General features: G+C 38.3%; 1 protein-coding gene across 1 annotated transcript in view; it reads right to left on the reverse strand.

Moving 5' to 3' along the window:
• The window catches only part of ASB4 (ankyrin repeat and SOCS box containing 4), a 67432-nt gene that overhangs the window by 9252 nt on the left and 44481 nt on the right, over nucleotides 1–13699 (reverse strand). Inside the window, exon 3 of the mRNA XM_008579273.1 lies at nucleotides 12162–12652. Coding sequence (XP_008577495.1) covers nucleotides 12162–12652 — 491 coding nt within the window. The remainder of the gene's footprint in view (nucleotides 1–12161; nucleotides 12653–13699) is intronic.

Here is a 13699-nt window from a genome sequence, read left to right on the forward strand (position 1 = left end):
AAATGTCTTTCTTGCCCTACAAGAAAACCCAATCTTGGCTCCCCAGGGTGTCACTTCCTTCTGAATTATGCTGGGAGAGAAAAAAAATCAAATGTCCTTTTGTACCCTGGAAAGCAATTGCAGACCCTATAATTCTTTCTCCCCTCGCTTATGTAATTTATACATTGGCTTTCTGTGAAATATACCCTCTACAAATTTGCTTTGTATTTGGAAGACAGCATCTTCAGCTCTGACCTTGTTCCTTGTAAATAAGGAAACTGAATTCCCGATTCATGAGAGAACGAATCACTTTATCTTTTGGATAAATGAGTCAGTCATTTACTTGTCATAAAGATGACTTTCTCTTTGGAAAGTCGGGCTGTGGAGTAGTTGTTCTAAATCACTTTGAAACATCTGCATAGTAAATTGAATAGTTTTTCTTTAGTTTTCCATTGGAAGGGGGACAGCTCTCTTACACAGTCTGCTGGGTAGCAACAAAAATGTCTATAATATCAGCCATCTACCAGTATGCAACTCTATCTTAAATCTCTTTAGCATAAGGCCAAACTAGAGGAACTCGAAGGAGCAAACAAAACTGAGTAAGAAATTGCAAACTCTGGATAAAGTATTCCTTGGAATACATAATTATAAGCCATTTTACAGGCTAGTGGAGTCACCAAGTAGGACTAGTAGGTGAGATTCCTACACTGGACCAAGAGCACATTTTGAGAGGAGGAAGAAAGGAAATACTTTGGTTAAGCAACACTTCTGGACCCAATGACTGACTTGCCTCACTCACTGCTCAGAAAATCCTGAAAAGTTCATATTATTACCTTCACTTTTCAGATGAGGAATTTGGGGTCTGAGAGATTAAGAGACTTGTTCAAAAATCATGCAGAAAGCATATGGCCAAAGCAGGACTTATATCCATAGTCCTTACCCCGCTTGCTCGTATCTCTCAGAGAACTGCCTTTGGGAAAAGGACCTGGGGACCTCCCCAGCATTCACAAGACTTCTCACTGGAGAACAGAAACTCTATTTAACGGCCCATTCTCCCTAATATGGCTCTTAAATGGGAATGAGGAAAGGGTCTTTTACTTATTTTTGCAGAGACCTATTTTAGCCAGTCAACTAGCAGTGAGTTTCAAAATACAGCTCAACATTTAGTCTGTAGGCGGAGACTCATGCACACATTGTCTCTCCTGGTTGAGAAGGCCCCTATGGGCAAACTAGGCCCAGAAGCACTGATTCTTCTGCCCAACAGATATGTAATAATAATAATAATAGTCAGAGCTGTCATTTGTTCAGCGGTTAAGGTGTACAAGGCACTGTACAAAATAATTCTGAAATATTATCTCGTTTAATTCTCAAAATGACCTTATGAGAAAGCTATTATTATTCATTGCGGGGGCGCCTCCCACTCATAAGATTAAAGCCTGATGAAAATCTTTTAATGAAACACGATGTTTACAGGGCCTCATCGTGAAGGGATGATGGCAAGGCCTCATCGTGGGAGAAGATGCCGGCGTTCCACCTTGATTTTCTGGAGCTCTGTGTGCTTGTTATGCTTTATTACATTTTATTCTTTGCTGCCTCATAACTATCGCTCTGGGAGACTTGGAAGTAGGATTCAAAATTATACTAAAATATTTAATCATACTAATGATACTTATGATTATGGATTTTCAGGAGATGGCTTATGGCAGTGGGGCCCAGAAGGGGACAACGAACCTATGTAGGCATTCGTCTTGTCTGGTGCCTGAGAGTTTGGCCTGGCTGCTTGGAAGGAGTTAATGTACAATCTTTTGTTTTACAATAGAAGTAGAAGTTAAGTTGTAAGCAAGTTAATTTTTAGAGTGTTTATTTAGGAATAAAGAATAGTTAGATGTAGGTGTGAATCAAGTTTTAATAACGTCATAGAAAGTCTATTGTACCATGGATGTAGTTTCGGTAATAATTGCAAGTGATGAAAAGTGATGATTATATGGGACCAGTGGGTTGTAACGTTCTTGCTCAAAGGAAAGGACATTGTAATTGTCTTTTCTGGGAATAAACTGTAATCCTATTTTTCTTAAAACATATGTCACTTACAAAGAAATATTATGATATTGTTCATTGATTATTTTATGATTATGTAGCAAATAAGAAAGAAAAGTATAAAAGTCTGATGCTTGCTTCAATAAATTGTCAGCATTCAGCAGATCCCTTGAGTCTGTGTGTTTGTTGTCCCAGCATTCAATTGATCCTTTGGGTCTGTATGTTTGCTGCCGCTCCATCGCCGACGCTGCCCTTCCTCCCTTTTGGGGGATCCCTTACCAGTGGGGACCTTTACAATCTCTGTGCTGGGGCTGGTCCCCGGCAATTCATGGATCAAGTGGTAGAGTATGTGTCTCTGGCACCTTCATCCCCTGTGTCCCTCTCCATCCTTTTCTCTGGAAGGAAGGTGGCCTTAGAGCACAAATATACACAAAATTGTGCTTGGCAAAGTGAGCTGTATTAGAGAGATTGTTTGTCTTCTGGAGGTTCCACCATGAAGAATAACCAGACCCTAGTGAGATGTGTGCTGGAAAGAAAAAAATGGAAGCAGGGCCACAGGAGAGATGTTTACAGATTCAGGATGGGTGGTGAAGTGAGGAATTGAGGGAGAGACCTCAGGACTGAAAGCGACCGAAGAGAAAGAGTAGATAAATGTTTAGCACCGTCCTCTAGGCTCTGAGCACATTCGTGACATGCCATGAGTGAGATCAGCTTCCTTCTGGTGAAGGACTGAGTCTGTAGATTATTGCCAAGGCATAAAGCCAGGGTGTACCTACTTCACGTGGGAAGAAACCGAGGCTTGGGGAGTTTCAGTAATTTATTCAGTCACACCCTAAGTAAGTGGCAGGATCCAAGTTTGTCTGACCCTGAACTCCATGCTCCTTTATTCCTGACATGAATAGCATGGTGAGGTCTAGAATGAATGAGCTACAGATGACCAAGCAGAGATAAAAATTAAAAATAAGAAAAATTTCATATATAACTTAAAATACTGGGCTGTATATTCACTTCAGAGGTTGTGTTAGCCACGTCCAGGATGTCAGTGTATGATTCAGAAAATGGATGCAACTTAAGCAGTAGATACTCATCGCTAAAAGTTATGGGTCACTGCACTTTTAACATAAGTTGCTGACTTTTTCATAAAATTTAACTGTTTGACCTTATTTCTAAGACTGCAGTATGTATAGCAGTTTTGATATGAAAATATTCCTTGAGTCCAAACTTAAGGTGAAAAAATACTTAAAAATTCAAAATTGCAAAAAACGTGAGAATTTACAACTGAGATCAATAGGAATCTTAAAAAGTAGATTTCAGAGAATATTATTTCAGGCCATTTATAAAGCAGTTTTTCCTTAAAAATTATAGGGAAAATATGAGAGTTAAACGTCTTCATGATTCTTGGCCTTTTCAGACATATTTGACTAAAATCCAGAGTCAAAAATAACTAATAGCTAATAATTTGGGAGAAATATAAAATTTGGTTTGAGAGGACAGAGAAGCTCTAGGTACAAACTGATGCAAAGATGTACTGCACATTAGCTGCTTGTAAATCATGAATAAGAACTAGAGGATTCGCTTAGGTAATTTAGCAAAAAAAAAAAAAAAATGTGGAGGAAGAGGTTTCTGTAGAATCTTCCATCATGGAGATTCACAAATAGGACAAGAATACTATTCCTGCCTGGAGTCTTGAGAATTAAACAAAATGCCCTCTTCAGATCTCTTCTGGTCTTGTAATCCTAAGGTTTAATTAAGTTTCATTGGTAATATGTTATCAGAAAATAAAGCGAAAACTTCTACATCTAAAGCATAGGCCTCAGAGTCAGACAGTATGAATCAAAGTCATGATCACTAACCTTTAATGGGCTTGGGTACCCAGCAATCCTATCCCATTTCCCAAGTCCATTCACTCCCCAAGATAAACATCTGACAACTTTTCCTTTATCTTCAAGCCTTCAAACCTCCTCTCCATTTCTCATTCTTCACTGAGAAAAAAACAGAACTTCGATAAACTTCCACCAACACACTGTCAACATCCCTGCGTCTGTGCACACAGGTGCTGCCTTCCCTGCTGTTACAGTCATGAACTGTATGGAATCCTAAGATCAACACCTTCATTTGTGCATAGATCCATCCCCTGTCTCCAAATCAAGATGTCGCTCCAGTAACCACCTGCATCAAATTTTTTCCCTTTCCTGGAACATTCCAATCAGCCGACAAGCATATTGTAATATCAGCCATCATTCCCTTCCAGCTACTCCTCCATTACAAGAAAATGACTCAAAATCCTTCACTGTCTTCACTTCCTTTTCTCTCCTTTTCCTTTGAACCCATTTCAATCAACCTTTTCTCACCACTTTCCACCAAAACAACTCTTGTTGAGGTACCTAGTAAAATCCATGTCGTCTAGTCCAATGACAATTTCTCAGCCCTCTTCTTATTTGAATTGTCACTTACATTTGACCCAGTTGATTCCACATTCTCCTTTCTGAAATATACTCTCTTTGGTCCCAGGAAAACATTCTATTTTGATTATCCTCCTGTCTCAAGGTCTCTCTACAAGTTCTTACACTGATCTCTTTTATCTCCCCAACATCTAGTTGGAGTGCTCCATAGCCCAGGCCTCTGGCCACTTCTCTTCTTTTTTGTTAATTCTCTTTTTTCCCCATTGTACCTGTTTATGAGGTACAGCTGAGTAGTATTACATTGTGCATATACACCACAGTTTTTTTTATCCATTCATCCATTGATGGACATTTAGGTTGATTCCATCTCTTGGCTACTGTGAGTAGTGCTGCAATGAACGTGGGAGTGCAGGTGTCTTTTTGATCAATCGTTTTCACTTCCTTTGGGTATATAATAAGACAGCTGGGTGGTCGGGTAGATCTATTTTTAGTTCTCTGAGGAATTTCTATACTGCTTTCCACAGTAGCTATACCAATTTGTATTCCCACCAGCAATGTAGGAGAGTCCCTTTTTCTTTTCTTTCTACATTCACACTCTGGTTCATCTTATCTGGCCTCACAGATTTTATACACTATACTCATGATGAAGACTCCCAAATTTGTGTCTCTAACCAGGACCTTCTTCTGAACACCAGATTCATATACCAAAATGCCTACTTGACATCTCCACGTGCATGGCTAGTAGGCATCCCAAGTACAGCAGAACTTAGTGTCCCTTCTAAATCAGCTCCTCCTGCATAGTTCCCATTTCGGGAAATGGCCTTTTGATTCTTTCTCTTCCTTGGGCAAAAAACCTTGACGTTATCCTTGACTCCTGTCTTCTTCTCACAGCCCACAAATAATCCATCAGCAAAATTCCTGGCTCCCTCTTCAGAATATGCCAGTATCTACCACTTTTCACCACTCTCACTATTTCCACTGTGAGTTGAAGACATCATGAACTTTTGAATTGTTGCAACTTCGCCCCCTCCTCCTCCAAGAGTTATTCTCCAAAAGGTGGTCAGAAGCATATTTATATTCCTTTTGGAATATAAATAAGACTTTTCTATTTCCCACTGCCCCCCCCTTTATTTGTTTGTATATTTATTTATATTTAGCTCCCACAAATAAGTGAGAAGATACAGTATTTCTCTTTCTGTGCCTGGCTTATTTCACTTAATATAATTTTCTCTAAGTCCATCCATGTTGCCATGAATGGCAGTATTTCATTTTTTTTTTTTATAGCAGAGTAGTATTCCATTGTGTAGATATACCACATTTTCCTTATCCATTCATCCAATGATGGGCATTTAGGCTGGTTCCAACTCTTAGCTATTGCAAATAGTGCTGAAATGAACATGGGAATACAGGTATCCCTTCAATATGATGATTTCTATTTCTCTGGGTACATAACCAGCAGTGGAATAGCTGGGTCATATGGTAGATCTGTCTGTAATTGAGGAACCTCCATACCATTTTCCATAAAGGCTGCACCACTTTGCAGTCCCACCAACAATGTAAGAGGGTTCCTTTTTCTCTGCATCCTTCTCAGCATTAATCATTCTCAGGCTTTCAGATATTAGCCATCCTAACTGGAGTGACATGGTATCCCAAAGTAGTTTTGATTTGCATTTAGCAAATGCTGAGTGATGTTGAGCATTTTTTCATGTGTCTGTTGGCCATTCATATATTTTCCTTTGAAAAATGCCTATTCAGCTCCTTTGCCCATTTTTTAATTGGGTTACTTGGTTTTTTGCTCTTAAGTTGTTTGAGTTCCTTATATATTCTGGATATTAATCCTTTGTCAGATGTATATTTTATTTTGCAAATATTTTCTCTCACTCTGTTGGTTGTCTTTTCACTCTCTTAATTGTTTCTTTTGCTATGCAGAAGCTTTTTAGTCTGATATAATCCCATTTCTTTATTTTTTCCTTTGTTGCCTGTGCTTTTGGGGTTATATACATAAAGTCTGTATCCAATCTTACTTCCTGGAGTGTTTCCCCTATGTTATCTTTAAGGAGTTTTATTGTTTCAGGACATATATTTAATTCCTTAATCCATTTTGAGTTTGTTTGGGTATATGGTGAGGAATACAGGTCTAGTTTCATTCTCTTGCATATAAATGTCCAATTTTCCAAGCACCATTTGCTGAAGAGGAAATCTCTTCCCCAGTGTGTAGTCTTGGTGCCTTTGTCAAAGATCAGATGGCTGTAGATGCATGGGTTGATTTCTGGATTTTCTATTCTGTTCCATTGGTCTGTGTGTCTGTTTTTATGGCAGTGCCATGTTGTTTTGGTTACTATATCTTTGTAATATTGTTTAAAATCAGTGTTATGTCTCCAGCTTTATTTTTTTGCTCAGGATTGTTTTGGCTATTCATAATCTTTTGTTACTCCATACAAATGATAGGATTGTTTTTTCCAATTCTGAGAAAAATATCATTGGAATTTTGAAGGGGATTGCATAGAATCTGTAGATCATTTTTGGTAGTAGGGACATTTTCACAATGTTAGTTCTTCCAATCCAAGAACATGGCATATCCTTCCATTTTCTTCTGTTCTCTTTAATTTTTGTCAATAGAGGTTTGTAGTTCTCATCATAGAGATTTTTCACATCCTTGGTTAAATTTATTCCTAGGTATTTTATTTTATTTTATTTTATTTTATTTTATTTTATTTTATTTTATTTTATTTATTTTGGTGACTATCATAAATGGGCTAGCTTTCTTGATTTCTTTTTCTGCTAGTTCATCACTGAAATGCTACTTATTTTTGTATTGATTTTGTATCCTGCAACTTTGCTGACTTCATTTATCAACTCTAAGAGTTTTTTTGTAGAGGCTTTAGGCTGTTCAATATATAGGATCATGTCATCTGCAAACAGGGACAGCTGCTCATCTTTTCCAACCTGGATTCCCTTTATTTCCTTCTTTTCCCTGATTGCTCTGGCTAGTACTTCCAACACGATGTTGAATAGGAGTGGTGAGAGTGGGCATCCTTCTCTTGTTCATGTTCTTAAGGGAAAAGCTTTCAATTTTTTCTCATTCTTGATGATGTTGCCAATGGGTTTGTCATATATGTTTTTAATTGTGTTGAGACACTTTCCTTCTATACCCAATTTATAGAGTCTTTGTCATGAACAAATGTCGAATTTTGTCAAATGCTTTTTGAGTGTCTAAAAGGATGATCATATGGTTTTTGTCTTGATTTTATTGATGTGGTATATCACATTTATTGATTTGCATATGTTGAGCCAACTTTGCATCCCTGGGCTGAATCCCACTTGATCATGGTGTATAATTTTATGTATGTGTTGCTGTACTCTGTTAGCTAGTATTTTATTGAGGATTTTTGCATCTATATTCATCAAGGATATTGGCCTATAGTTTTCTTTTTTTGTTGTATCTTTGTCTGGTTTTGATATCAGGGTGATGTTTGCCTCATAGAATGAGTTTGGGAAAATGGCCTCTTTTTTGATTTCTTGGAATGGGTTGTAGAGAATTGACATAAATTCCTCCTTAACGTTTGTTAGAATTCTGTAGTGAAGCCATCTGGTCCTGGGCTTTTCTTTGTTGGGAGAGTGCTGATAACAGCTTCACTCTCTTTGATTGTTATTGGTTTGTTCAGATTTTCTACATCTTCTTGGCTCAGTCTTGGCAGTTTGTGTGTGTCCAAAAATTTATCCATTTCCTCCAGATTTTCAAATTTGTTGGCGTATAGTTGTTTATAGAAGTCTCTAATGATTTCTTGTATTTCTGAGGTATTGACTGTAATATCACCTTTTTCATTTCTAATTCTTGTTATTTGTGTCTTCTCTCTTCTTTTTCTTTTTTTTTTTTTTTTTTTTTTTTTTAGTTAGCCTTCCTAACAGTTTGTCAATTTTATCTACCTTTTCAAAAAAATAACTTTTTCTTTCATTGGTCTGTTCTATCATTTGGGGGTGGGGGGTTTACTTCATTTAGTTCTGCTCTGATCTTAATTATTTCTTTCCATCTACTAACTTTGGGTTTGGATTGTTCTTGTTTTTCTAATTCTTTAAGGTGAAGTGTTATGTTGTTTACTTGCCACCTTTCCATTTTTCTGAAGTAAGCATTTAATGTGATAAATTTCCGCCTTAGTACTGCTTTTGCAGTATCCCACAGGTTTTGGTATGATGTATCATTATTTTCATTAGTTTCAATAGATTTTTTGATTTCCTGTTTAATTTCCTCTTGGATCCATATGTCATTAAGTAGGCTGCTGTTTAATTTCCATGTATTTGTATAGTTTCCAGAGTTTCATTTGCTATTGATTTGTAGTTTTAATCCATTGTGTGAGAAGAATGAATATTCTGAGGTTGTTGGATGAAATGTTCTGTAGATATCTGCCAAGTACAATTGGCCTGAAGTGTTGTTCAGATCTTGTGTTTCTCTGTTGATTTTTTGCCTAGATGATCTGTCCAATGTTGAGAGTGGGATGTTCAAGTCCTCTACTATTATGGTATTAGTCTCTATCTCTTTCTTTAGGTCTAATAATGTTTGCTTTATAAATATGGCTGCTCTGACATTGGGTGCATATATATATGTATGATTGCTATATCTTCTTGTTGGATAGATCCTTTTATCATTATATAGTGGCCTTCTTACCTTTCTTTATGTTTTTTGGTTTAAAGTCTACTTTATCTGATATAGGAATAACTACTCCAGCTTGTTTTTCATTTCTTTTTCCATCCTTTCACTCTCCGTCTATGTGTGTCTTTACAGGTGAGGAGAATCTCTTGAAGCGAGCATATTGTTGGGTTGGTCTTTTTTTATCCAATCAGTCAGTCTCTGTCTTTTGAGTGGAGAATTCAATCCTTTTACATTAAGAGTTATTATTGAAAGGTGTTGATTTACTCCTGGCATTTTATTGATTTTTGTTTGAGTGTTTTTTGGGGGGGTTTTTTTTGTTTTTTTTTCCTTTTTGTCTTTATTCGTGTCCGGCAACGGATCGCAACCCTCAGTGTCGCCCCCGTACCGGACGGGGACCGGCAACGGGATCGCAAACCTCGGTGGTGCGCCCGCACCTCGCTCAGCCAGTGAGCGGGAACCGGTCTGTATGTGGGATCCGAAACCTTGGCGGGAGCACCACCGCGCTTCCCAAGGGGCGCACTGTAGCAGTGCGCCACCGGGCCGGCCTGTTTGAGTGTTTTAAATACCTTTTGTTCCTTTCTTTCTGGTTTACTGTTTGTCTTCTGTGTTTGTTGTTTTCTTGGGATAGTAGATAAAAAAAATTTTTATCTTTATTGTTAGCATTTTTATTTCACTGGTGGGTTTTGTTCTTTTTTGAGTATTTATGGTAGTGATGGTTGTTTTTCAGGTACCAGACCCAGCACTCCGTTGAGAATTTCTTGTAAGGCTGGTCAGGGGGTAGTGAACTCCTATAGTTTTTATTTGTCAGGGGAATATACTATTTGTCCTTCATTTCAGAAGGATAGCCTTCCTGGGTAAAGTATTCTTGGCTGGCAATTTTTGTCTTTTCATATTTTGAATATATAATCCCACTCTCTTCTGGCTTTTCAGATTTGCAATGAAAAATCTGATGTTAGTCTGATAGAGGCTCCCTTATAAGTGACTTGATGTTTCTCTCTTGCAGCTTTTAAGATTCTCTTTTTGTCTTTGAGTTTTGCCAATTTGACTATAATACGTCTTGGAGAAGACCTTTCTGGGTTGAATATGTTTGGGGATCTTTGAGCCTCCTGAATCTGAAAATCTGTATCTCTCCCTATACCTGGGAAGTCTTCTATTATTTCATTGGATATGTTTTCAATGTCATTTCCTTTTTCCTCCCCTTCTGGAATATCCATGATTCAGATATTTGAGTGCTTAAGGTTAAGGTGCTCCTTTATATCTTTATTTATTCTAATCAACTTATATAAAATGGCACACTCACAAACATCCCCAAAAATGGCATTATCTCATTGTCTTTATCCTGCTTTCTTTTTTTTCCATAGCACCTACCTTATTAGAGTCTATTTATTTGTTTGTTTGATATTTTGTTGTTTTCTGTGTCCCAATAGAAAGTATCTTCTATGAAGGTCTTTGTTTCTTTCATTGTTCTATCTCCAGTAAATAGAACAGTGCCTGGCTCATCGTAGGTGCTCAGTAAATATTCATTAAATAAACAAATGAATGAACTTGGCCACTTGCTCTGTGTGACTTTATGAAAATATCTGAACACTTTACTTTAGCTTACTCACCTTTTCAATGAGGATAACACCAGTGTCTACTTCAGAGGCTGCTATAAAAGTTAAATGAAATAACCTGTATTAGAACTCAACAAAGGATGGTTATTGCAATATTATTATTATTCTATTCCTCTTCATCATGATCATTTCAAATTTGCTACAAAAATTTTAGAAAGTTCCAGCACATTCTGAGTTTTACATATTATTTTAAGGAAAAAAATTACTTAGTCTTCCATTGAAACACTGAAAACCATCATCTCTTCACTGAATGTTCTCTGGGTTGTCCATCTGGAATTTTCCCTGACTGAGTGCACTTTCCTTAAATTCTTTAGTGGAATTTTTCTTCCAGCTTACCCTCACGTGGCAGGACTCCAGATGAGTTCCTGACATTTTACCGAGTAGGAAGTAGAATTTAGGTGTGAATTCAGTAAAACTTCCATCATTTGTTTTCTGTGGCCTTAGATTAGCTAGCTGGCCTATACCTCAAACTCCTCTGCTTCTTGTTAATTAAATTTTTCGAATGAGGGGGATCCCACATACAGTATTATTCGATTTGTTTATTTAAGGTGAAATGCATTTTGGCTTCCAAATTAATTACCATCATTAACCTGATGCAAAACTCTGTCCCTTTCACATTCCTATAGCACCTTTTATTCCCTTGCCTCATCATGGAAATGTGTTTGTCTGCCCCAATAGATTCTAAGCTACTTGAGGGTAGGTATCATGTCTTAGTCATATCAGTATTGTTAGCATCTGGTCCCTGCAAGCCCATTAGAGATTATCAGTCAATTTGTTAAAAAGAGAGGCTGTGCAATGTGATATTACAAGAATAGATGCAGAAACCAAATTATCTAAGGTTGAATCCTGGCACTGCCACTGTGTGAGCTCAGGCAAGTTACTTAACTACTCTGTGCTTCAGTTTCCTCCTCTGCAGAATAATAATAATATATACTCATGCCTTGTAGGATAGTTGTAAGAATTAATTAACTAAGAAATACAAAATGCTACAACAGGGTGCTTTATTCATTATGTACAATAAACATAATTATTAGTACTTCATAAATGTTAGCTTTCATTAATCTGGAAAATTGGGTGGCCCTTTCATGATTACAAGCTAACATTCCAAAGCAGACTGAGTCATCTTCAGATCATACATTCTGCTTTATAGATGGCAAATATGTGGCCATCTGACATCATTCACCTTTCTGGCAGACTTAATTCAGTCCCCCAGGATGCCACTATCAGTTCATTGGTGTTCACACAAGATGTGAAAAATTACCTGCCACTCTGGTTCTCATTCCTGGCTCTCAGGCCCAGATTTCAAACAAACTAGATTGAGATAGCTAGGGTTAGGTGTGCAGATAGAAGGCCAGATAGAGGATCATAGGTAGTTAGCCCAGGGACTCAAGCCTCAAACAAGCTTGAGTTACCTGGAGATTGCAGACCCAGCCGGCGTTTGAGTCTCAGTTACCCGGTGACTAACAGTGGACACAGACTCACCTTATGGAACTGGGGAGGGTATATTCTGGCAGCCCCATGGTTGAGCAGTAGCTGGTAGCAGATCTCAGGCTGGGCAGCGGGTCGCACGGAGGTGACCTTCAGCACATACTGGATGGCGGCACAGCCGTTGATATCCATGAGATTGGCCTCGGCACCAGCCTCCAGCATCATGTGCATGAGCACGTGGTCACAGTTCCAGGCTGCCTTGTGGAGGGGGGATTTAAAGTCGTCATCCCGGGCATTGACCTCTGCTTTGTAGTCGAGCAGCATGCGGCAGATGAGGTGGTGCTCCCTGCTGTACTCCTGCTCCTTGAAGCGGAGGGCCCAGTAGGTCGCAATAGCCAGGGGGGTCTCCATGTGCGCGTTCACGCTGTCCACTACGGCCCCGTGCTCCACGTAGAAGGCCACCAGCTCCGAGAGGCCGAAGTGGGCGGCAGTGTGCAAGGGCGTCTCCTCATCTTGGTTGTTGGTCTTCATGTTCACGTTTGCCCCTATAAAGGGAAATGGAGGAAGACAACTGTTTAAACGTATTTTGCCATTATTCCCAAGGCTCATGAAACAGGACTTTTCTCACTAATTCTCTTTTAACTTCTGTCTGCCATACATTAGCCTTACTCCCCTTCCCACCCCCCACCCCCCATCCCACTTCTGGGCCTCATGGAAGTCACTCCTTTGGAACAACAGTGCCATCTCCTGGTCAACCAGGAGTGTACCTAGGTGAGAAGAACAAAGGATTTCTGCCAGAGGCTAGACGGAATGTTGCTGAATTTCAGTTCTCACCCCCAGGTGGATTTGGAAATACCAAGTGATTTCTATAACCAAATAGGTTTTATCAATAAAATAGCAAATGTCATTTAAAAAAATTTTAACTATCGATTGTTTTGAATATTTCAAAAAATAATGTTTTTCTTTTTTAAAGCGGGTGAACCTAAAAATTTGGTGCAAGCAAACTTTAGTGGCATGGAAATTGCCCAGCCTTTTGACTGAAATTAATTTAAGGCCACCTAAGTCTCTGACGCTTCCTTGGAACACAACACACACACACACACACACACACACACACACACACACACACACACACACTTCAGCCACCAAACTCGCCTAAAGGTCGTACTTTGCATTGATAGAGGTAGAAGTTAGTGCAATAGAAATACTCATTAAAAGAAAGAAAATGATTTAGAAACTGTAACATGTTTGATTTATGGCTGACAAAGGATGTTAGAAATACAGATTTTTTTGTGCTTGGAAAGCTCCTTAAAGATTACTTAATCTCATTTAACGGACCAGGAAACTGTAGTGAATTTCATTTTGTTGACAGGGAATGTTAAGTACTAGAATGGTCAATTTGAGAGGCTGAAATTTTCCTTCTCTCCCTAATTTAATTAATGGGGTGAAAGAAATGATCCTACGCAGCCCATTTTATAATCAATTCTACTGGAAATTTTTATAGCTACTTCAAATATAAATATGAAGAGACTTTTAATTATTATTGTTATTATTATTATTATTATGCCAGTAACTAACGTTTATTAAATACT

The sequence above is a fragment of the Galeopterus variegatus genome, unplaced genomic scaffold (assembly GCF_000696425.1).
Source record: "Galeopterus variegatus unplaced genomic scaffold, G_variegatus-3.0.2 Scaffold1850, whole genome shotgun sequence".
NCBI lineage: Eukaryota > Metazoa > Chordata > Mammalia > Dermoptera > Cynocephalidae > Galeopterus > Galeopterus variegatus.